Raw genomic sequence first — 26,041 nt, 5'->3', positions numbered from 1 at the left:
TTATTTTAAAGACAGTAATCTACACAGCGAAACAACAGTCAACCTTTCATCCCAGATTTATCATCTACTTTTAGTGCACAGATTTCCCAGACGATCTCCAGCCCCCTTCTGCTCCCTGAGCACATGCACTGCAGGGCATGTGACTCCAGGCATGCTCCTGCCATAGGCATACACATCGAACCACATCTGCCCCTTTAGCTTGTCAGGGTTTGATCTGTTCATCTAAGGGACTGCAAACACAGAAGGGTAATGCTCTCCTTTACGGATAAGCATTTCTAAATATAACAAAGCTGTAAGCTAGAGAACTTGACGTCTGTGCTGGGCTCACCTCTCATCACATTTTACAAATCAAGCAAACACAGAGAATGCCATAAATTTGTATGTATAGTTTCAAAGTGTTAAACTAACTTATTGAAGAACAATATATCACCCTATCAAAATAAACTCTGCACGAATACAAGTATTGATCTTCTCGGGTATTACACTGTGGTTGGACAAATGTGGTTGGAGTCTCTGCCATGGGACTTAGAATACAAAACAGATGAATTAAACCAAACTGGCGCATAGGTAAGAAATGTCTGTAAGAGAGTTGCAGCTAAAAATTACCGTGAAGGTTTTTATGACAGTTTTATTGTAAATCGCACATGTTCCTTTGATGGATTAACACCGAAGTCATTCACAGAAATATGTTTCTGCCATTCCCTAGTGCAGGTAGATGGTACAGGTGGTACTCCCTAGCACACAAACCATGCAGAGCAGCTGCTTTTCCTTGGCTGTGAAACTGTAGCATTTTACGCTGATCTTAGACATCCAGAAATAGGTTTCAAGAAAACACAAAGTCATTTATTTTAAGCTAATCTGCAACTGATATATTAACCAAATTTACACAAGAAATTATTTAATTAAAGCCTCATTAAAAATGATTTTACCAATTAGAAAGCTCTAGCCAACCACTGATCTCATTAGCTAATATGAAAACCACGACAACAGTGTGATGCTGAAGTCCTTCTTGACTTATGTAATTAATTTTGTCATTGATTCCAGCATAGCTGGAATTTTAACCCACCTTACAAACAACCTCAAAATAATCTCCAAATATTTGCATCCATGGCGAGAAAAGTCCTTCTTGTGTAAAACACAGTTATTTAAAAGCAACATGGGAGGAAATTATACCGCATCATTTACAGACCCAAAACCACCAGCTTAATGTGGAAAAGACTTTTTTTCCAATGCACTAATAACTTTATCTTCCCTGTGTGCTGATAAGCTAAAATACATGCCATAAGAGAAATTCTACTACTGTGCCTCTCAGAGTAACCAGTTGTCTCCTAAATTATAAATGTAAATTCTTTTCAATGTATTGTAACATATATCTTCAAAATGCACCATCAAACAAAAGGAAGGTATATTTGATTAATTTAATCTGGCTGTTTGATTAACGGCCACCTCCTGAGTCAACACGTATTCCTATGTATTTTTTCACGTATAAGTTAGAATACAAAGTTTAATAACAGTGAACTAGCTTGACTGTAAGAGTGCCTTCAAAATGCTGGATTTCTAGCTAGCTTCTTTCTCTACAATCAGTATAATTAACTGTTGGTGACTACAGTGGAAAAAAAAACTGTGCATACATAAATATCAGCACTGTGGTCAGACTCTTGCTTGGTACACAAACTCTTCTGATTTTGATTGCTGACTTTAAAACAGTCAGACTCATGCATTGCTAATTCAAATGATATGCACCAACTTATAAATACATAAACAAAAGTATTCCTGACTTAACGCATTTTAGCCAACCAATGCATTTAAATTTTTTTGAAATCCAAAATTAATTTTGAATTTGAGGATTGAAACATCTAACTTGTATTCTTTAATCAGCCATTTTACTTTAGTAATGTTGACATAAAATTGCTTTGAGCAATAAAAAACATATGTCATAGTGCATTCATTAAATAATTCTAAATAATGAGTTCCATCTATATAAATTACTTACCTTATTACTTATCACAAGTTCTTCTCTAGGACTGTGGAAGAGATGTTCATACAATTTATAGGGTTTAAATAAACTGGAAAACAAGAGAAAAATACCGCTAGTACAGCTGTAGATCTCTAGAAAGGCAACACTTTAAAAAAAAATGTTATAGTGAGAGTTACTCTCCAGATGGGTAATACTCTGAATGTTAGGAAGAAATGGCTGTTTAACTTCAGCAGATGGTTGTTTAACTTCAGCTACGATACACAGGGTATTTAATTTACAGGACGTACTGTTAGATGGCTGTAGAAAATCCAGTATGATAATTAAGAATAGAACTGCTTTGTTCTTATGGAATCGAACTCCAAGAAGACTAAGTTCTCCTCTGAAAAAAAGTAACTCCCGAAATGTGTATCACCAGGATACTTATGTCTTTAATATCAGCAGTAGTGGACAAGAAGGAAACAAAGCCAAATGAGCTAGCAGATTTGGGATGGGCTGCTTATTCCAGCGATCAAGTTTGATGTTGGAACACAAAACCAATAAAGAATGGAAGCATTTATTCTCTCAAGGTCATGTTTCAAAATCAGTGCGCTATTTCCTTAAAGAAAAACTAGAAAACTAGATTGACACACTAGAGTTTTGTGCATTACACCAAAAGTAACTTAAAGTAGTAAACTTATTTTCCCTTAAAACATATGTGGATTTCCATTTCATGTTTTAAATAATTTTCGTTGTTTCCTTTCTTAATGATCAATGATATCACATTTGTTTAATCAAAGGCTTGGTTTGTCACAGTTCATCTGTTACAATTACTTTTTCCTCTTAAAACCATGACACAGAACTTCTGGCTTCTGTCATGTCATTCTGACAGGATTTAAAACACATTTCTGTGATTTCATATCAAGTTCAGGTCGAAGAATGATTCTAACTTTATCACACTCCTGTCTGATGTACCCATGAAAAGATATGGCAATATTTGCAAGGAACATCTGTAACCAGTTCCTATCCTTTCCCCCCACCACTCTATTAGAGCCACGAACCAGGATGGTGGTGCCTCTCTGTTCAGTATTTCTAAGACCACATCTAGAATACTGAAGCCTGCTTTGAGTAGGGTTTGGACTAGATGGCCTCCACATGTCCTTTCCAACATGAATTTCTCTATGGTCTATGGAAGTAACTGTTAGAACAATGTATGCAGTTATCTACTTAAAGCTAAGGACACTGCTACTACGTACTGGATGTCATGCTAATGCTATACTTACACATGTAAGCCTTCCGCTGTTTCTGAGCCAGGAGATTAAGAAATTAATAACGTTGCCTTCAAAGCCACCTCTCAAAAGGTGTGCTTCTACATCCTTTGGTCTGTAAGGCAACTGCCAGTACAGAGACAGCACATATGGACACTGACAGTCCCCTGTCAGAGCATGTATGCCAACATTTTTAAGCTTATGTTTTTATTTGATTACTTTTAGAGAAGCTTCTTCCTGTTTTGCCAAGTGTCTCTTGAACAGAGTGCCCGGAATATCCTGGCTAGGTCAGAACTACACATGAATTTCAGTTTTTACTTGGAGTATCAAGTATGATGCTTTCTTAGGAACCAAGCAGAGCTCATATACAATATTTTTGAGTTTTCCTATTTTTTGTTTTTCCTTTCAGAAGAACAAAGTCAATATCATGACAGGCAGGGTACATATTAGAAAGATATGTACTTCAGAGTAAGACTTCTCTCCTGCAGTACTTTAATGATAATGCAAGTAGTTTAAAAAGTTATCACAGAATCCTGGTCAAGAATATTTGACCAGTGGAAGGGGTGGTAGAAGAGCAAGCGTAACATCTTAAAGCCAGAGATAATTGTTTTGCAGCATTTTTTAACTTCAAAGTAATTAAACATACTTTTTTTAGGTGAGATTTTTCAGAAACATACTATAGAAATGTATGCTTTCACATTGAAAATGTGTTTACAGTACCATACCCCACCACACAATGCATCATGGGTTGCTCTTTGACACATGGTGTCCCCCAAGACTCTCAGGGAGCCAGCCCCCCACAGCTGCCACCCCGGCTGGCTGCCCCACGCTGCTGGGACTCTTCTGTCCCCCCACGGGCATGCACCCCGTGCAGCCAACAGTAGGGCTAACCAGCGAGCCATGTGCAAAGAGAGAGGTTGATGCACTGGGATGTAGGTGTCTGAAATACAATCTTGGCTATGACAATTAATGAGGAAGCCAACGGTGGGAGTCTGTGTTCAGTACCCACCATTTTAGCTGAACATCCTTCTCCAAATCACCTTCATTTACACAGCACTGCTGGCCACTGCCACAGTACCACTGAGATTCCACGAAATACTGCAGACCAGGGACAATTTGCTCTCATGAAAGTGGTGCTGAAGTGCCAGCTAACATACAGCAGAGATTCTTCCAGCCTTAGAGAGCAGCTCAGAATTAGAAGAACACAAAGGCAGTACTGCCAGCCTCTCTTACATGACAATAATACATCTTCCAGCACGATTAGTCAAACGCACCCGTGACTCTTTCAAATACATTTGTACCCAAATGGCTGCAGACAGTTTTGCACATATGTACAGATGCATTTCCTAGTTTTGTGAGAAGTAGTATAGCAGCCTTATTGAACATTTGGCTCTGTAAGTGCCATATAAAAGTTTTATTCTATAGTTACATTTAATTCAGCCAATTACCATTTGTTAAAAAACAAATTTGATTACTCGCATAAGAAATTTGGCTACGATAAACTGTGAGTTCCATTCCCCCACACCCAAAGCACATATGTACTGCAAATGAAATGGCAAATATTGTAGCATCTTAATTATCTATTTACTGCAATGTTTCACCAAAGAATTCCTGCCATGTTTCAGTGGAAAAATAGGAATTTGTTTATGAACTATGTTTAAACTGACTTCAGAATTTACGTGGAAATGACTCAGACAAATTCATGAAAATACATGTGTCCTCCCTCTCACACACACATACAGACCTATTTTTGGTAATATTCTAACACGGATTATTTGAATAAAAAATATTTTATGAGCATCGCAGACATACAAGAAACTAGATACATATCTTTCGAACTGTATTGACAGAACCTAACATTTCAAACTTCTTTCTTTTCTTTATTCCAATGCCTTGGAAAGGAGCCAGATTGAGAGAAGCTGAAAATTAGTTATTTCCCTTAGACCTTCTAAACGTGTTATGATATTCTTTGCAGACTGTGTTCCATGTAGAGATAATTTACAGTATTTCCAAAAATATAAGTCATTACTTTTGGCATTTCTGAATTTATTTTTATTTTTCAAACAGAACTCTGTTTGACCTGTCACCCTTAATCCTATATCAACAAAAGAATTCCTCCATTTAATGCTCTTTAAATCAATTCATGTAGATTATACAGCATCACTACTTTAAAACTGGTATAGTTTTCTTCCACCATGCATTATATAAAATGCTTGTTGTGAACAATTAAGAGCCTGTGCCAGTGTATTTAGCCATTACATAAAAATAATTTTTCTCATGCAAGGAAGATTTTTCAGAATAAAACCTCTTACGATGTCATATGAAAATATGAAGGTGATTAACAATGACATATTTTCCTAACTCCACTGCTTCCTGAAAGAAAATGTCAAGAACTATGTTGATATGTGTTTGCTGCAGGAGACAGGATAAAAAGACGGTAACTGTCACCTTCCACCAAACCTGAAGGTATCATTATAGTTGTTATATAGCTTGTGCCAATGTAGTTGAGCATTTGTCCCCATTTCCATTATGAATCCCATGGGTTTATAGCTCACCTATAAAAATGTGATCTGAACTAAAACATGTCATACTATCCTGAATAGAAAAAAAAATAAAGCTATAGGTCTATCATTTAAAATTAAACAAAAAAAAAAGTGAAGAACAAGAAAAAATGTTGAACTAATACATAAATTTGAGTTGTAATAAAACTCAGTCAGCCTATTCCTGAGTTCATAAAGTTCGGAATACAACCACATAAAAAGTATGCTGATTCAGTTCTGATTTAGAAAAAAATATTCACGTGAATGAAATAATGGATTGTATAAAGTGGATACACGACACATTTTGTCATATATATGTACATGTATATATCCATGACCTTGCATCAGTACGTACTTCTAGTAAGTTGACCGGTATGAAAATAGAACTACACGTCTGGCAGCCAGAATACCACTGCTGTATTGAAGCATGATTGTATTCCAGCTGAGTTAATGCTTCGGTGGTAATAGGATGGAGCATCTAATCTCTTGGATGAAATTCTTACACTGTGAAGGACTTACTTCATGGACAAGATCTCTTGCAATGGATAGTTCACACAAGAGCTACAGAGATCCTACTTGGAAAAAACATTTGTTCCAAATAAATATACAAAAGGCACAGACAGGAAAAGAGAAGTAGAAGTTGAGTGAGACATTTTAAATGTCAAGCTTCCTTTTAGTTTAGGCAGGAGTACTTGGCAGGACATTGGTTTGCCTTGACTACAGAAATTTGAGATATAAAGAGATGTTCTCATTTCATATGGAAAGAACCTGAAGTTCTTTTTATTTTCTGTGAAACAGAACCAAACCAAACCAACATCATCATCATCATCATCAACAACAAACACAGAGCAGGAGAAAGCCAAATCTTACAACTCAACCGTAAGAGAAATGACCTGTGATGGGTTTAAAACCCCAGTAAGAATCTATCAGTGCCCTAAACCAGGAGACTGTCAGCCATCCTTGTATTTTTGTCTGTTTTCAATAAAAACTTTAATGCATTCAAAAAACACTCAAAAAAAACCTCTTTGCCATGTTAAAATTCTTCTAGCAAAAGAAGAGTCAGAAAATTCCCAACAATTCTACATACAGATCAGTCATGGACTCACTTTTTATGTCCATCCACCACAAAATCTCTCTCCCTAGCACTACCATTGAGGTCATGAAATGGACTCAATGGCTGAAGATATACTATAGCGTATAAACATATATTACAATCATACCTTTTCCATTTTCCATCTTTTCTTGCCCATTCTGGCAATACAAGAACTTAAGGAACCATTCATCCATCAGGTACTGGAAGCAGTGGTGTAAGAGTATAGGCTGCTGTCCTAACTATGGCACTTCAAGGAGTACTATGGCACAAGAAGAAAGGTCTGTATATGCTACTAAGACTTTATATGGAGAGGAGTGATTAGCTACTGACACTTCATTTTTTTTCCAAGATACGTAACTGAATTACTGCTGTTTATATCTCTTTCTGTGTCTGTTTAAAAGCTGAGACCTGTCAAGAAACCTCTTCATGCAAATGCTGAACTTATGCTAACTTACAAATGCAACATTTTTATTACTCATACTTATTTACCATAGCCTTAATTCTGTAAAGTACAGAACTTTAAACCACTTAAGAAGTCCAATACAGCTGACAAGGTCACACAAATACTGAAAGTTACAAATGAGACTCAGGATTTTGTTCAACTGAATATAGAATTAGAAAGCTTTAAAAGCAAAACAAGAGTATTCTGTATACACCACTCTCCTCTTTCCTTTAAATCACCCAAACCAAAACCCAGATAGAATCTTTTCAGAATAATCTTATGTCAAGATAAACTTCCCATCTAAATTCTGAATTTTCCAGGCTTTGACATCTGAGGTCAGATCTTTACCACTGCTTGAGTATTCTCTTTTCTTTTTACTTTTTCAAGTTTGATATACGTAGCATGTTGGCATAGTAAGTACATACCCAATTAAACAATTTTAACTTATTTTATCAGCAGATTTCCTACCACATTAAATTATTTGAATAAGACATCATGTATCCTAGGGTAGTACCTGATATTCAAGTAATCAATGATTGCTTTGGCTTCCTCAATGCTGAAGACATCCATGTCACCACTTCTTTCTGAATCAGTTTCTCCTATTCCAGCCATTGCTTTTCCAAGTTCCTTTATGTTATCTCCTAAGGTCATATGTTTGTCTGCAATTAATTCCAAAGAACAAAAAGTAAATATAAACATAATAGAGGTGGTCCCCCCCCCTTTTTTTTTAGGGCATTTTAATTATAAGACTTCTAGAAGCTTAAACAGTTATATTATGAGTCACATGGAAACTTAAAAAGCAACAGTGGCCAAACACTTTTGTCTGTTACCATTATTCTTACCAATAAAATATGCATTAAAATTCCATCATAAAATCACTGACGAGCCCTAATAATGCAAGGACCACAATAATGGATGTTTAAGACACTACAGGTTGGTCTTTTATGTATGCAGAGATAGCCACAGACAGAATAGCATATAAATGCTAGACGCATAGTATGATTATCCTTAAAATGAATTTACTATTGCTTATGTATTGTAAATAGACTGTTCTTCTGACCATGTCCTTTGCAAGATAAATCAGAAATACATGAACAGATTTTAAAAATGGCAAGCAATTTTTAAGTACTTAGTCATAATTGATTAAACTTGAATATGCTTAATATTCTGCTTGCATAATCGTTTGCACCCCCCAAAATAAATAATGACTTTACAGCTTTAACTTGGAAAGCAAAACCAAATGCCAAAACAGTTTTGAACTAAAATTTCAATTCCTTTTGTATACTGTCTTGACAAAAATCTGAAAATATATCAATGCTTGCTAAACCTTGCATTTAAAAAGAAAGGATCCATCTTTCTGATTTGTGTGCACTGTGTGCTATCACTAGAACCATGGTGGAGTTTAAAAAAAAAAGTTACAAACACAATTTACTTGTTCTTTTTAAGTCTAAAAATCTAGAGTAGAAAATGGGGAAATATCCACCAGTGGTGAAATAGATTTATTTTCCTTATTGCTTTAATTCTCTACTGATCTGCTTCTTGGTTCTTTGCACAGAAAACAAATTTAAAAACTTCCAAGATTCTGGTCTTTGTAGTTTTGCCCTTTAGTTGTACAGCAATCAAAACCCTGAAAATTTCACCTCAGTTTTCAGTAACAGAGGCAGCACAATATAAATAACCGTAATGGAAAAAAAAAATAAAATAAAAAAGAAATACAGAGAACGTGGGGGGAAATAGAAGAGAAGCCATGGGAAACGAGAAAGAGTAACAAAACCAGAAATATCACAGTTAGTAGGGAAGTAAAGATAACAAGATCACAAGAAGTGACAATATTCAGGCCCAGGTCCTCTCTCCAGCTAGTCCCAATTTTCTCTTTCCTTTGTACAACTGATGTTCAGGCCCAACTGCCTGTCTCAGGATGGCTCTCACACTACATCTGTGAGGTAAGGAGCACTTTATGTTCAAAGTGTAGAATGTAGACCAAATCACACAAGTAGTTCCATCTTGGATCCTCAGCTGGTTTCAGTCCCTATCCTGTTTCACTTTCTGTGCAAGGAATATTTATACAGGCAACAAAGATCCCTTGGCTCTCAAACTGTTTCTCCTCAACCACTCAATCAAGAAAAGCCGTGAGTTTCTAAATCTCTGTTTTCCTCTCTCTTTTACCAGCCTTAAATGAATTTCCACTACCCTCGTTGTCTAAATCCATTCTTTCCGTTCCATGCTATTGTTGCTATTATGATCAAATCAGCTTACTTCTCCAGGCTGCTTGGGTACATTGTAGGGAAGGAAAAGGAAATGGTCATTAATATAGAAGACATTAGCATTTTATTGTTAGTTGAAATGTTTGGTCTTGGAACTTGCACCAGCTGAGAACAGTAACTATAAGGAAATTCATCTCAGCCCTGGGCTAGAGCATAATTTGTAAGATGGATTATTTGGGGAACTTAGCCATGAAAAAAATATAAGAAGTCCCTCGCATTTACAAACTGCATTTTCTTTCCCTGGAAGCCATGTGTCTTTGCCAAATATGAATGGATTTTCAGAGGACAGCAAAAGCAAATTCACAACCCTTGCTTGCCAAATCTTAAGTCTTTACTTCAAAGCATAGGGGTATTAGAGCTGTTATTAAAAAAAAAAAAAAAAAAAAAAAGAAGCTCAAAATAATACATTTATTTCTTTGACAGCCTCTGTCTTGAAGCCCACTGAACTGTTCTAGTGGTAATTTTATATGTTAAAATTAATCTGAGGCAGACACTGCCATGGAAAAATTTAGCTTAAAGAGTTAAAGCTTTGCCAGACTTTATGCAACTAAGATCACATTCCTGAAAAATGTCAGTCAACTTTAATAACCAGTTGTGCTACCAGCCTGTCTAGTACACATGCATTACAGTCTCATAAAACTAATTTGTGTCATGTTTCCATTCTTCTCCATTGTTATATTAATATAGTTAGCATATGTTAAGATACTTTCTCATTGGAGACAGGAAGGACAACTGGAATTCCAATGACCATAAAGCACGTACATATTCTGTCAAAATTCCAAGTCAGAAAGGACCTTGATTTAAACTACAATGAAAGAGTATAATAATTATTATGAATTTGATTTTAAATATTCATCTTTACTTTGAATAGAACCACTGTGTCCTTTCACTTTTCCTCTGGGATAGACTCTTCTCAACATAATCACCTTCAAAGTGAATGTAAATTAAGAATTGTGATCTCTGAAAAGGGGGTTTTGAGAGGATACAGCTACAGTTACTTTTTTGGCTATTTTGTTCCCACCAGACCCAAGATGCATGCTTTTTAGCAAATCTCCTCATAGCCACCAGAGCTCAAGTCCTTTCATTGTTATTTTTCAACTTTGGCAGTGATGCCAGTTAACTTCGCTCATCAGTCTTTAATTAACCAATACATTTTGTGCCCAAAATGCAGAATTTGCCGTAGAGAAAGCTCCCTGAGAGCTAACCTCCAAGGACAAAATAAATGTAATTCTCCTGGTATAATTCTACAGGATGTACCAAATATCTCAAACATCAGAGAAATGTGCCCAAGGCTATGGTGACTCAGTCACTGAGAGAGCTGAAACCAAAATTTAGATGTTCCTTGCTCTCACTCTACTGTAATGATTATTTATTTTACCGTACCAACGATGAGGTCTTTTCAGGACCTGGTCCTTTTGCAACATATACTGTACAAAGAAAGAATGAGAGATATTCTGCTAAACAGACTACAGTTCTCTCTAATCAAAGTTTGACATCTTTCAAGGAGAATTATCATCAGGCACAAGGTATAGCATTACAACATTCAAGAGGAAAATAAATCATTTTACAATCACTTGCAATTAAAAACCGCTTTATTAAAATGACTGGAAAGCATTCTTGCCTTCCACTTCAGGTATTTTTATTTTATAATTTTTAAATATACTTACCACGGAGGTTCTCCAACAGGAAGTTTAATAGATCCATGAATCCTGAGAGCTGCACAAGACTGAAGTTCTTTTCTTTAGCCCACCAAAATCCGGCAGTATAATAATCTAGCAAAATAGCTTCCTTCAAAGATGTCTTTAATTGTTTAAAATTCAGAAATTCTTCCAGCTTTCTAAAAGAAACAGCAGAGTAAAATAGGGAAATTTTGAAAATAGAGGTTTCAAAGTTTAATTTAGTGATTGTACATCTATTAATATATTACATACATACGTGTATATATTTCCCAGAAACTTAGCTACATCAATTTCTAGATATGAACACTGATGGTTAGAGGAAAAAATCAAATGAGAAAAGTAAGCAAGCACCTACAGGTTTCAACAGGCACTAATTAAATGTTAAGATATAATTAATGAAGTAAAGAGATTTACAAAAATCAAAGAGAAATGCAGGCAAAATTCCCAAAGAAATTCCCGAAGTGTTTGTTCAGGAAGGGGTTTGTTGGATGAAATGGGACAAGTCTCTATTTTTTTAAGATATGTTTACAATATTAAAAAAGATCTTGCTTTCCATTAGTGATTATTTTTCACAGGCTCTGAAAAAAAAATTGCATTTGAAAAATTAGATAAACAATATAAAATTACTAAAAACATCTAACATATTTAGAGATTTAAATTCACCTTTCATAATGGTAAGAACATTTAGGAAGAATCTCATTTTTCTGGCACACTGGAAAATTTTCCACTTATTTTAACTTGAAGTAATAATTATAGAAAAATACATTTCCTTCTAGGAGACTATGATGCTACTGACATATTTACATCTACTCTATCCAAACATGGAATTAATTATGTCTTTTATAAAAATTGTATGCATTTTTCCACATAAAGAGTTTATAGGGGATCAGGGCTAGGACTTCAGTTTGCAGTTCTGGTGTAACTTCAACCACGTCTCAGGTAGTTAAGTTTTACATCAAAGCAATCCTTGGTTTCTTAGCTATACCTGACTACACAGGTGCCAGCTGTGATCACAGTTTTTCCTCCCCTGCAAGAGTGAAGTCTTTTTTTCCCCCCCCGTTTCTCATTCCTTTGTAATAATAGCATTAATATTAGACCTACTCAGAGGCAACTGTTAGTTTTTCAGGGTTTTCACCAAGCCAGTAGCGATACGCTGCCAAGTAAGATGAGTTTTTTGTTTTTTATTTTTTTTAATTAAAGCCTCAATAGCTAACAAAGTAAAGCATATAATCCAATCAGTTTTGTTTAAAACATGTACTCCTTTGTTCTGCATGACAAATTTGTACGGCTGTACACATGCAACTCGGTTAAAAACACTTAACTATGTACTGAAATAGAAGTGGAATGTGGCCAGCTGAACTTTCCAAGGTTTAAAACAGTCCATATCCTCTCTTTCTGAAGCTTCTGCCAACTCTGTGTTTTCATAATCAGAGCTTCTCAGGGATTTAGATTTTCTGTGATGCTACTAACAATGCCAGAACTCATTTTTTCAATATTCTGCAAGGCTTCTCGCTGACAACAGTATCTATAAATGATCAGGAAATTATGGGTGATTTAGATTTCTTAATTAAATCGATTGCTATTTCTTCCTTTATGGGAGGTGTGCAAGTCCTATGGAGATGGACGGCAGTACAGAACTCCAATATATATGGGAATGCAAGACATCAAAATTCTCATACTGAATTAGATCATCTATTCTGATTTTCTGTCCTTAGCTGTGGCCTTCAAAATGCTCTTGTGTAGAGAAATGATGCTCAGTGGTAAACTAACAAAATTTCAATGCTGGTGCTAAACTGCTTAGAGTACATAAAATACCCTGCATCTACCCCCTTCAGTCAGATGCAGTATATACTTTATGATTAACTTGTGTGTGCGTATGTGTGTGTGTGTATATATATATACACATATATATATAAATACATGTGAGCAGCTGAGACTAAGAAAAAACATATGACCTTTCAATGCTTTCCTTTTTAATTTTAGCAAGAAATTTTCACAATAAATTGCATCATCGAGTACATTTTAGTCTCCTTTGAGTTGTATGCTTCAGTCTTCTCTGAAGTAAGGGGCTTATCACTCAAGAGAAAATAATAAATGAAAAAATACATATACTATTATTTAAAGGGAAAAAAATATATTTTTTTCCAGTTTTCTTTAAATAAAAAATTTAAAAAGGAAAAATAAATCCCATCAGGTAAAGAAGTTTTTTTTTTCCTCAAAACAAAGACAAATGAGATGAAGAGAATATTTCAAGAATAATATTTTAATCTCTCAAAAACTCTATGTATCCAGAAAGACAGGGTTAGTTCTGTTGTTGTCTTTTTTTTTTTTCCTTCTTCTTCTGTCTCCCCAAAACAGTTAAGAGCACCAGCCCTTTGGCTTTCAATTCTTTAAGAATCTGCCAGTGGATAAAAGTGCTCCTAAATTATTTGGGCACTTCTGAAAATCCCATTCTAAAAATATAAGTCTAGAGTTTCAGGTTGAACTCCTGGCATCCTAAATTCATCTCCTATTAAGCAATAATAATGAGAGAGGGTGCTGCTAAAGGGAAGACAACAAGGGCTTACTTCAGAAGTCTTTGGCTGCCTCCTATTTCCCCAGTGCACCATAATAGCTATCTACTTCTTAAGCTTTCCATCCCTTTCTGAACTGTTAAAACCCTTCTGATTTTACAGTAACTCATGGATCTGTAAAGAGTCCTAAATGTTTTAGCAAAAGAGTTACCAAGTGAGACATATGAAAAGGCTCAGCATTGGCCTGTGCTTATTTGCATCTTAGTATTTTATTTACAGAATATTTAGTAAGACTGTAAACCCAGAAACCCCATCATTGTGAAATATTTACCAGGGGCAAGAGGGAAGGAGTTGAAGAAAAATCAAAAGATATGGGCAACACACTAAAATAAAGCAGATATGAGATCAATGGCTTTCTTTATAACTTTCATGAAACATTAATTGTTCAATTAAATCATTTATGATTTAAAGTCTAATGTGGTAACTATCACAAAAGAAATCCATCAAATTGTCTATAAACTTTATTTCATGATAATATTGGTTCTAGCATTGTTATCATTGCTACTCACTTTTGAACTCCTTCTATATTTTGTTCTGACAAAGCAGTAATTTGGGAAAGAGAAAGAAATGTCTGATTAATAATCTTCTGTCCACCTACTGCATCCTGATCTTGGTCTTCTTCCTACACACACATAGAGATATATGAATATAATTTTTGTAAGTTGATTCAATTATGGCAGTAACTTATCTAAACAACATTTTGATTTTGAGGAAGTAGGCAAGAGATTAATTCAACAAATGCCAAACTGTAACACAGCTATAATTATAAGGCAGCAGCACAATACCCTAACACATTTTCACTAGGCAGATACATGGAAAATAGTATTTCTATCTTAAATTCACGTGGGAACACAGTGACATATTGTGTGCAGCATAAGATTAAATCAAGTTGTAAGTAAAAACAATAGAAATATAAAGGTGCAAAGAATCCATGAATCTAGATTTGACTAACATGATACCAGATTGTACAGTAACTAAATTTTAAAATCAGTTTCTGCTTAGGATATTATGAGCACACATACACACTACCACACTATTTGATCTCCACCCTGCCCTTTGGGAATTTACTGTCCACACTTACTGCTCCCTTAACCCAAGAAACCCCAACACGTTTGCTGCAACACAAAGGTACATATAAAAAAATCCGACCCTACTATTTCAGGGAAGGTCTGTGTATTTGCAATAATACACAAAAGGCAGTTCCTTTCAGGAAATACGATGGTGTACATGTTATGAAGGAATAACAAACTGAGCTTGAAAAGCTATGCAATCATCTTACAAAAAGTAAGAACATTTGATGATACTTTATTTAGTGTGTCCATTAAGAAAAAGCTATGAAACATATAAAACACTGGAAAAAAAATAACTGTTTTACTTTAGAATATTTAGGCAATGAATTGAGGTGTCAAAGCACATTATAAAATCATTATCTGTAAAGTTACTCAAAATTACATTTGACATCTATCTATTGGACAATCTCTATGCTGTTAAAATGAGGTGTCGCTGATAATGGTTATCAGTAGTTAGTTCAGATGAGCCAATTATGTTCAGACGCAATCCCAGCAAAGGTCAAAACTATGTATAGCATCATTTTATCAATTTTAACTGAGCCCTGCTGAGATCTGTGCATTATATAAAAGGGAAACTACCCAAAAGCATTTTACAAAGTTTTAAAAAGGAACTGATATGTAAAATAAATTTTCACCAAACCCTTGTACCCAAGCTGGGCTGTTAGAGTCTACATAGGTGGACAACTATGTAAATGAAAATCTATCTGGATCATTAAGCTCAAAGAACAGGGGGTAAGGGTTTGTACCCTACCTAAAAGTTGCTTAGAAATCTGAGTAAAACCCAACAGTCATATCAAGTATATCTTTACATTCGTGGGGTTTTATAGAGGCACACCAAGATGAAGTGCGTAGAATAACATTTCTAGCTCAGCTTGAAAAAGAAGTGGAAGATTTCATAACACAGATGAATTTAGACTGAACAGCATTGTTCTGGGCTAATTGATCATCAACTAAATCTAGCACTGGTCAAGGAGATCCCCCAAATAAAGCTACACTACTCCCCCTGCTGCTGCCAAACTGCAAAATATACTTAAAACTAGGACAAGCTGAATTGCATCAAAGACTGATGAAACACGAATGAGAGCAACAAACATCACATTTAGTGGACAACTAGTTTTTTCTCTCTAATTACATGCCAGAGTACTTTTACACATGCACTTTAGTATTAAAAATTATTGTTCCCAACTGCAATGAAGTTAGCCATAGACACACTGCCTTATCAGAACAAGAGCAATGAAGTACTTGAAGGCTTTCTTCAGACAGTTAGGACCATGGCATTAGTCTGCTTTTGGTTGTATTAGGAATACTTCATGCATAATTAAAAGCAATACCCCTACAGTCAGTAATATTGCTATAATCGAAGCTGCATGCCCCAACTAGGAAAACATGAATGAGTAGCTCAACAAAGGAACATTATACAGTTATTGAGAGACAGTTTTGAATAATTAGGAAAAATATGAATGCTTTCCTGCAGTGACCAGCAGTATTACAGATACATCAAAAAATGGATTTTTTAGAAGTAGGGAGAGCTGAACTCATAATATCAGTTATTCTTTAACTGATAGTGATGCTTTGGAAGTTGAATTAATACCAGCTCATCCCTTTCTCTCACAATGTCCAATACGTGGGATACTTTACTATGGCTTTTCGCACCATTATATAAATGGCAAATGACTGGTCATTTGATAACACCTTACTGATCACAATGTTAACATTTCCCAAGAATCACTGTGATGGACTTTATCAATATCTGATGAAGAAATTGGCACTGATATAAAAAGAAAAGCTTAAGGAAGTTTAAGGCATAGCACTTTTGTTCTCATCAAGCTATCTTCCAGTTTCTCTCCTGCAGTTACAAGCCAGGTGTAGCACAGAGGGGACAAGGGGACTGGAAGATTGAGCAAGGAGGAAAACCTTCCCAATCCCTGCACTCTACTCCTCCATCATTCAAGACCACGGCGGGAGCCCCATGCAGAAGTACAGGTGCACCAAAAGCCTTTTTTTTTTTTTCCTCCCGCTTCCTACATCTTGTGCTCTATGGAAAAAGTTAGTAGGCAAAAAGTTGAAAAATATGGAAAAAAAAACACTGAATTTCCAGAATCTATCCAAACTAATTCCTCACCACTTCTTGAAAGGTATCAGGCCACATTCATCATATCAGAAAAAGCTTGACCAAAAAGTCATTTTCTCCTGCCTACAGTATGTAGCTGGCTTACTACAGCATGAAGCTTTCTCACCTACCCAGTATTGACAGGCCCAGCACACTTAGTATGCTGATGCTAAGGCTCATCTCATTCTCGGAATTACAAATAGCAAGAAGGACCTCTAGGAAAAATTGCTGAAGCCTTAGTATATAGTGTTGTATTATAACAATATACAAGCTATGTAAGATAACAAAAAAATATTTAAAAATAACTCCAGGTGCTTTGCACTCGGTCTCCTATAATCTCTTTCAACACAATAAAAGATCCATTGGAATTAGAAGCACACTCTTTAACCAACTAAAGTTTGAAGTTTAAACTTAAGAGACACTCAAGCTATTGCAACTCAGTATTGCAGATAAAGCTCCATAATCTGCACGTCAAAATTCGACAGTTTACATGGCAAGGTGAAAGCCTACCTTAGAACACCATTTCATCACCTACTGTCTGTAACTTTATTCCCAGCAGCAAGCTCATCCTCTGCCCAAGTTTTATTTTTTATTTTTTACTGTTTTGATAAGGATGAATTTGTGGCACTGCTGTCCACAATAAGTGCAGGTATTAGATAATATGAAATACAGTTCAAAATGACTGATGAGTAACTATGGGAGAGAAAGCACGTAATTTAGAACATTAATTTTTAAAATTATAAATGGTTTTGTAATTTAAAAGGTACTGAAAGTCCATGAGCCCTCTACATGATCCTGTATTTGTGGAAAATTTCTGGTTGGGCAGAGCCCCGCTGAAAGTTTATCATTCTTTTGATAAAATACTTTTTTGTCTTTTGATTGCAGTCTTTAACCACCACTGAAAAATCAAAGGGAAGTTGTTTTTTGCATGTTCACTGCTGTCAGAGAATTTATCTTTCCTCTTACTGTTAACAACTGTAACTGACTGAGGTAATCCGAAGTGATTTAATTCTGGTAATACTATCCTCATGTGCTGTGGGGAAAAAAAAACCTCTACCAACATACACTGTAAAGCAATAGACTTAACCTATTTAAAAATAGACTACTACAAGGGAATTATTTGTTCCTTTATGTTTTATTTTCCTTCAAATAATTTGTAGCTATTCTGAATGCATAATGTGTTTCTGGCTATTCAGTATGTCACTCCAAATGCTTTGGGCACCCCTTGTCAACAGCATCCAATCGAAATACCAAATCAGATATTCTAAAACAAAAGAACAAGATCCTCCTTGAATCTCTCAGCCAATGTTTACAAATCACTGTGAAACAGAAAATAATAACAGAAGAGTGATAAATTGCAAGCTGCAAAAAGTTTTGCATTTGGGGTGGGGAAGAACTCTAAAACAAAAACAAAAAAGAAAAAAAAATGGCTAGAAAAGATGCCCCACTGTCTGCAGTTTTAGTGAGGGACTTTCCAGAGTGGCAAAACCTTGAAACACAAAAATGGAAATTAGCACCACTGTTTCTGAAAGGAAATAAGCTTGTCCTTTTGGTTGAGACCTCTGCTCTGGCTGAAGATGCCACTTATTTGCACTTGTTTGAAAATGCAACAGCATGCTTTTGCAAAATCATGACTTTCAAAAGTATATTCACAAAGGAATGGCTTGCCAGTCCTCTCAAATTATAGCAAATACCTGAAGCGTAAGGAACCTGAGATACTCCTCACTCCATCAGGGAAATGAGACTGGACTAAACTCTGCTGCCACAGCTAGATAGTTTCCAGTACTGAATTAGTTCATTTAAAGCTGGCTCAGCTACCTCGCTCTGAGCAATACTGCTGACAGCAGTACAGATGTATCCTGAAACAGTGTCGCGTATCAGTTACAACTTTAATCAAAATGGGAATGAAAAAAAATAGCAACACAGGCTGTTATTTGTATTATTATATGAATTTTGTTATCAAGCTGTCAAATACTTCAGCAGAAGCAGAAAATCTTGAAGCTGTCTACCTAAATAGTTAAGGCAGAAACGGGGGGGGGGGGGGGGGAAGCCCCACTTGTCTGCTCCCACAATAGGAAGTTAAAATCAATAGTTGTTATTTTTAGTCACAGTATTTCTTTTGTTGTTAAACACATAAGGAAATACACAAGAATAGCACACTGATTTCAATTACATTCAAAAGCAAAACATGCAGATATGCCAAATGCGAAAAATAAAACCTTTATGTGAGGAAAGCATTCAGAGGACCACGAGGACTATTATGAACAACAGAAGCTGATGGTATCCTCTTAATAACAAAATATATTTAAAAAAATACACACCATCCACGCATCAAGACATATGGGTGACCAAATGTACCAAATGGCTTTAGACTTTACTCATGTTTTCACTGCTGCAGACTACTTAATAGAAAAAAAAAAAAAGTTTAAAAATAAAGCAGCAGCAAGACTTGCTAAGAACAGGATTCAGGTTTTGCGACATGCTTTCTGCTGAAAGTAACTACAAGTCTGAGCAATTATAAAAGTATTTTCATTTAAGAGGAATTTTTCTCAAGATTTAAGAGAAAATAAAGAGTGGCAGAATACCATGTTCTCTATGGCTTATATATTGAACATGCCAGCCTCAGCCAAAACTGGAGACTTATACAATAAAAAAAAAAAAGTACAATTCCACAGGGTTTGCAATACAATTAAATCATAAGGGATAGTAGGAATTATCACTAAGGTAAGCTATCATGTATAAAACAAACTTCAATATGTAAGGAACAGAAAACACATGGAAAAAATCCTATAAAGAATCCTTTTATAAAGCCATGAAGTAATAAAGACAAAAATTTCAGTGCTACATTTCAAATAGACGTACAATATATTCTGACAGCCTGTCCTTTCCCATACAGTACACCTTGTGCCCTTTCACTAGGATCTGACTGACTGCATCACCCCCTTGTTATGCTCTTCCCAAGAACCGTAATATTTACCAATAATAACAGTAGTAAGAAGTATACTGTGAAAAATGCTTACATATATCTCATAAAGCATTAAAACATGTACTAATACATTTTACATAGAGGAGGATTTATTTAAGTAAACCTATTTTTTTGTACCGGTAATTGTTACGGTAGCTTTTTGCCAACAGATGCAAATCTACAGTGGCTGAAAGCAATTAACCACTTCAGCAACAGCCACAGTAACTTCTCTGCCATCTGAGACAACAAAGTTCCACCTCAAGAAAACGACCTCAAGGTTACTACAGCTTTATAGACAGACTCAAGAGAGAAACTTTGAGCTGAAGCAACACCTCATGTGTTCTTGGGAGGAATACCTTGTGTTCTCAGACTCCTGATACCAGGTGAGGTACCTGTGTCAGAAATCACACCTCCGCCAACTAAGTCAAAAACCGCAATAAATAATAATAATAATGCAGACAAAGATATGAAAAGGAGCAAATATTGAGAAGAATGATGTGAATTTAGATCTGTGGTAGCACTCTGGCTACCTAAGGAAACAAAGGGTGAGGAATACATCTTATGATGTTGCTGGAAGCAAGATGGGAGGGAAACCATGCCCCTTTGCATTAACAGCCAAAAATTCAGATCTCTCTAAAACCATGAAAAAGCCAATAGAGCCATACGCCTGAAAACAAGAGTCTGCAACTACTGGGACACACTGTTGGTATGAAAATACGTATTTTCAACAATTACAAACCCCAACAGAAGCTGCAGAAGAAGGGGGAGCTACCGCTGAGCTAGGCCAGGATGAGGACATGGAATGGCTGGCGGTGGTTTTCCCCAGGAAGGATGGGCCTACGGATTTCTGAAGCCCTCCACAAGTTTTGGAAGTCCTCTGTGGGTTTTCACAGCCCTCTGTGGGTTTTTGACAGGGGAGCTGCTCCACTGAGCAGGTGACTTTCTCTTCCCTACACGCTCTTTTGTGAAAAGGTCACGCAGGAATAAATCCTCACGCTGTTTTCCTTTGATCCTCAAAAAGGATTTTTAACACCCACCCTTTCTTTTTAAGTGTTCAGAAGCTTAATGAAGGCATTTAAAATAAAATTCAATTAAAAGAGCAAAGAACAGAAAAAGAAAACGTGAAGGAGGCAAGGCGAGGGAGGACCACTTGGGGAAGGGTGGGCTGCCCCACCTCAGCGCCTCGCACCCTGCCCGGCGGGCTAGAAGGCAACGGGAAGGCCCGGGGCGACGAGAGCCCCGGTGCGGCGCGGTACCTGTCCCGGCGGGCTGCCTGCCTCCGCCGCCGCCTCCGCCATGGTGCCCGGGCTCGGCGTCGCCGTCGCCCAGGGAACGGGGCGGGCCCCGAATCCCCTCCCGCGCGGCCCCAGCGCCTGTTCTCGCCCTGCCCGGCGCCATCTTAGGGCCTGCCGCGGGGCCGCCGCGCGGGGCGAGGGCGTTGTTGCCGTCCGCGGGCTGCCGCCCCGCAGAGCTGCCGTGATGGCGGGGGGCCGGGAGCTGGCGGGACGCACCCGCCAGAGGCCCGGCACCGTGCGGGACACCTGCTCTCCCCGCCCAGCCACCGCCGCCTCAAGGCGCCGCGTGGCTGGACTTCCTGAGGCAGGCGCTCAGGAACATCAGGCGGCGCGAAGCACCGCTGCCGTGCCTTTTCCAGTTTAGATCTTGCCATTTTCCTACTCCAGATAGTGCCCTGAACTACTGCACGGACCATCTGAATAAGTTACTTGGACAGTACCATGCAGTTGTCCTAGCAGCTATCCTAACATCACAACATCAGCTTTTTGAGACACCATGTTCAAACTAAATACCTCACTCAGAATGCCAATACACATTACTGTAGGTCAGATGGCAGCTGGTATAAAGCAGCAGGCCTCTCCTGGACCGATGCAGGCATACAGATTTACTCCAGCTAAGGATCTGGACTTGTTTCAGAATAATTCACAAACTATAATAAGTGGGAAACGATTTAGGGACTGAACTATTTTTTTTTTCATTAGGATTTACAGAGGAAAAACGCTTAGTATACATAAATTTTCCTCATTTCTCCTCTTTGTCCCATTCTTTTTCCTTTTTTAAACATGGATGACTAATAAAGCTAGGGTGAAGCATTTTCTCTGTTGGTTTGCTGTGGCATGCAGACTCATAGCAGCAGCAACAATTCAGAGTAATGGCACTTACCTGCAAGATCAAATAAAACACAAGCATTTGGTGGGTGAACAGTAACGAGAACAAAGAAAAAGCAAACTTACTTTGCAAAGTTTATTGATGTGCTGAGGGAGCTGCTAAGACAAAACAATTTCTTTGCACAGCCCCACATAAAGAAAGGACCTCATGGGATTTCTGCAGCTGTTTCAAAGTCTGCTACTGTTTCTGAGCAGTTTGCCACTTTCTGAAGGTTGTCATCACTGGTTTCTCACACCCTGTAAAATACCAAGCCCAGTACCTGTGTCATAAGAGACTAGAACCTGCCCATTCATTATCCACCATGACTCTGATGCAGTTTGAGATTCAACATGTACGCAACTCTTCCTTCTCAAACAGCCTGACCCGCACTGACACACGTACACCAATCACGCTTCCAAAAGAAGTCAGAAATCTGTTTGAATGCAGTTCAGAGAGCTGGATCCTGCAGTGTGTTCTAGAATTATTCATGGTATTTTAAAGAATTGCTTAGCTCTGTGCAGAGCCCACACTGTGAATTCCTACAATTTGTGCGCCGTGCTCTGTAGCTGACAGCAGTACAGCTGCAGTTACTTCCCTTTTTACTGTGTATATAAATCTAACCAAATAAGAACATTATTCAGAGCTGCAAGCACTGCACACAGTAAGGTGTAAAAACTGGGGAATTAAATGTGATGTTTGGATGCAATATAACATTGTATACATTCATTCTGATAATCTAGTCAGTAACAGATTTTGGACATAACCCGGCATTCCTCTGGTACTGAAAATACCTACTGACTTCCATAAACATTTTCCATGTAAAAGACATGAAGGCTCAAAGCCTTCAAGAGGAACCAACTCCATTTCTCTTATTTAGTATTAAAAGACCCAGCCCTGGACTGTATCCTTGCTTATGCAAAACATGAACTGAGTAAGCTGATTGAAGCTGAGCACTGATTGAAACTCAGCCCATTATTTCCAGCAGTGAGCTACTAAACTTCCTACTTTAAAATTTAAATATTTAGATAGTATCACAAATCTTAGATATAGAAAATATCTAGGGGGAAAAAATAAAAATAAAAAAATAAAAAAAGACACTAACAAAAAAGATTCAACAGCAGCATTAAACCATTCCTTCTAATTTCTGTTGGATCCTTCATGTTTACAAAAACCACATTTGTATATACATGTGAGTATTTAAGAAGGCTCATTTTCATTTCCTTCAAAAGCATGAGTTGTGAGTACAACAGGAGTAGTGGTCTTAAAAGTCTGGTCTAGACCTTTCCTACCATGGGCAACCATGGGTGACTTTGATTGCTAATGGTCACAAACACTCCAGGTCAGACAAGAAAATCTCCTTCTCTGTGTAGCTGTGTTAGATGAAAAGGTCTGTCCCTGAGAGTGCTCCAGCATGTATAATTTAAACAGTCCATATTTGAAAGTCTGGTCTTACACAGCATTACAAAATAAGTGTTATTCTATAATTATCTGAGGAGGAACCAGAGTTCAAGTTTCTGAGATTGTTTTGCCAAGGCTAGTATCACTTAGCACAGAGGGTATGTTTTCCTCCTCTTCCTTTTGTTTTTGGTTAATCCTCTTCCTTTTGTTTTTGGTTAATCCTTTTCAGCTCACAGTGCCTGGACAGCCTCTATCTCATTAGAGATAGCCATGTGGCCCACTTACACTCACCCTGTCTGGGGCTCAATAAAGATCTGGTTGCTCTTCCCAATTTTCGTCAGGTCACGGCTAATGATGCTGTGAAGCATGACATCTTCCTATAAATACTTTCTTCCTTAGTTTATCACTTCTTTTGGAGAGGGAGGAGACTTACATGCATCAGAGAAGTCCATGACAAAAGGGGAAAGGAGATCACAACTGCACACAGCTGCAGGGACTTGTCAGTGGTAGGCCACCTGCGACTGGGGAAAAAACAAACAAACAAACAAATAAATATAAAAATAAAAAAAAAACAGCAACTGCAAGAGAGCTCTCCAAAATATTCCACCAAGTCCCCCAAAGTTCTCATTAACCAAGGTGATTCAGTTTGTTTTTTTTTGTTTTTTTTTTTTTTTTTTACTTGTTGGCAGAAGTCCTTGGATTTCAGGAAAAGATGAAGTTTAAGCAGAATTCAGGAATGAATTTTCAGTAGCCTTATTTTAAAATGCAAAGTTCTTGTAAACTCCCAAGCCTATTCACGTGTCCTCCTATTGATAGAGATCTTATGAAAATGTTCAGTTGCAAACGTGTTTCGATTCACCTTTAGATAAGCATCACCAAGCATGGTAATTATATGTAGGCAAATTCAGGATGAAAAGCAAATGGAAATTCCTATTGGAGCTTTGCTTGTTACAACACCACCAGATGGACATATAGTTCTCCTTGCTGCCAACCCTCATGACAACAAATTGCTTGATTTCTTGCCCTGTGAGACAAGGATCAAAAATCCATGGGCATGCATGAAGATCTTGCACACGGTATTTGGGTTTGACTCCCTTAGTAACAAATGGATAATTTGTGAAAGCAACAGTACATTAGTGTTACATGGTTCTTAATAGTAAGTTGTGCATTATTGTACATAGGTGCATTAGCATAGCAATTAATCATCCTCTCCTGACTCCTTTATAACATTCATCACAGTTATTCTATCCAGGGAACAGTATTCCCTCTAGGTAATGTTCTTCTGTTTTACATATCATATATCTTCAGAAGAAAATTCAGGGCATGATTATGTACTAGAAAAAGAAGCACATAAATCCTAGGTTGTCAGAGAAACCTGTTTCCAAAACAAAAAGGTAATTTTGCCCTTTCTCAGACAATATCCAATTAATATAACTACCATAGCAACTACAAGAGGATACCTGCTTCGGTGTATCAGCAACAGGATGGACAGAATCCTGAGTTACTTAAGGGGAGAAAGTGCTTTGGGTTCACCATTCTTCAATACAATGTAGCTTCCTCAGAATCCCTCCCTCTCTATTTAATTAAAATGTAGGAAATATTTCCTTGTGATTTGATAGTGATTTTGAGAGACTCATAACATTAGTACTTGGCCCAGCAATAAGAAAGTGCAAGTTAAATTTAGCAAATCATAATTTTTCAATTATTCAAAACAATCCGCAGAGAAATGAGAGAAGTAAAACATGTATTCTATCAATGATTCCATTATCTTCTCCCTATAAAGAGAAGTGGCTCAATGAAGGATAAAAGCAAATATTAGATTGATTCTTTTCTTGATCTTAGCCAAAAGACTTCTATATCTAGTGCCAAGAAAATGAATTTAGGTTCATAGAAATCCTAGAAATTAGATAGAAAAGACTTAAAAGGACATGTAGCACATCTCCAGGGGACTTATACTTTTTCCTGCCAACAAGAACTTCAAGAAGAAATATGAATTTATTTAACCCAGTAGTTCAAGACAGTCCCTTACCATGTATTAAACTGTAGAAGTAATGTAAATGTGCATATAACATTGCAGTATGCTATCAATACAAGCTAAGAAAGCTTAGGATTTTCTCCAAGTACTTTTTAGTTTAAGAATCTAAACCATGAGAGGTGATGCATATGATAAAACAATATGGATAATTTAGAAGGTAACTATTTCAGACCATCTACCTCCTACATCACCAATTGCAAAAATAAAACCAAAATCTATCTAGATCTAAATGACTTCTCAGAGTCAGCATTCAGGCAAGACTAATATACTAAGAATTCCCAAATTCAAGGCTGACACAAAAAGAATGGCAATGACCAGTGAGTGACTCTAAGCCTCTCGTGACAGTTGTTGTCTTTCCAAGTCTTACACAGCCATGAGTAATCTGGCAACAATGAACAAGCAAATAATTTAACAGAAGCTTAATTCAGGCCTTTGGGTTTATTATGAGGTACATAGGAAAGCATCATTTCACCACCTAAATTCTTCA

At 36.9% G+C, this 26,041-nt stretch overlaps 1 protein-coding gene across 2 annotated transcripts in view; it reads right to left on the bottom strand.

Annotated features, from left to right (window-relative positions):
- CABCOCO1 (ciliary associated calcium binding coiled-coil 1) overlaps positions 1-26,041 on the bottom strand; it is a 172,173-nt gene that overhangs the window by 72,777 nt on the left and 73,355 nt on the right. Inside the window, exons 2-6 of one of the 2 annotated variants that reach the window (XM_080597969.1) lie at positions 23,953-24,040; positions 14,323-14,435; positions 11,229-11,398; positions 7,812-7,956; positions 1,994-2,066 (exon numbers count right to left, since the gene is read on the bottom strand). In XM_080597969.1, the coding sequence (XP_080454095.1) occupies positions 1,994-2,066; positions 7,812-7,956; positions 11,229-11,398; positions 14,323-14,435; positions 23,953-24,040 (589 nt within the window). Of the gene's footprint in view, positions 1-1,993; positions 2,067-7,811; positions 7,957-11,228; positions 11,399-14,322; positions 14,436-21,214; positions 22,140-23,952; positions 24,041-26,041 lie in introns of those variants that run through there. The other variant, XM_080597970.1, reaches the window with a different exon arrangement.

Source organism: Anser brachyrhynchus, assembly GCF_964034855.1.
Source record: "Anser brachyrhynchus genome assembly, chromosome: 6".
Taxonomy (NCBI): Eukaryota; Metazoa; Chordata; class Aves; order Anseriformes; family Anatidae; genus Anser; species Anser brachyrhynchus.
Note: the sequence above shows the minus strand (reverse complement) of the source record. Positions and strands in the feature narration are given on the sequence as shown.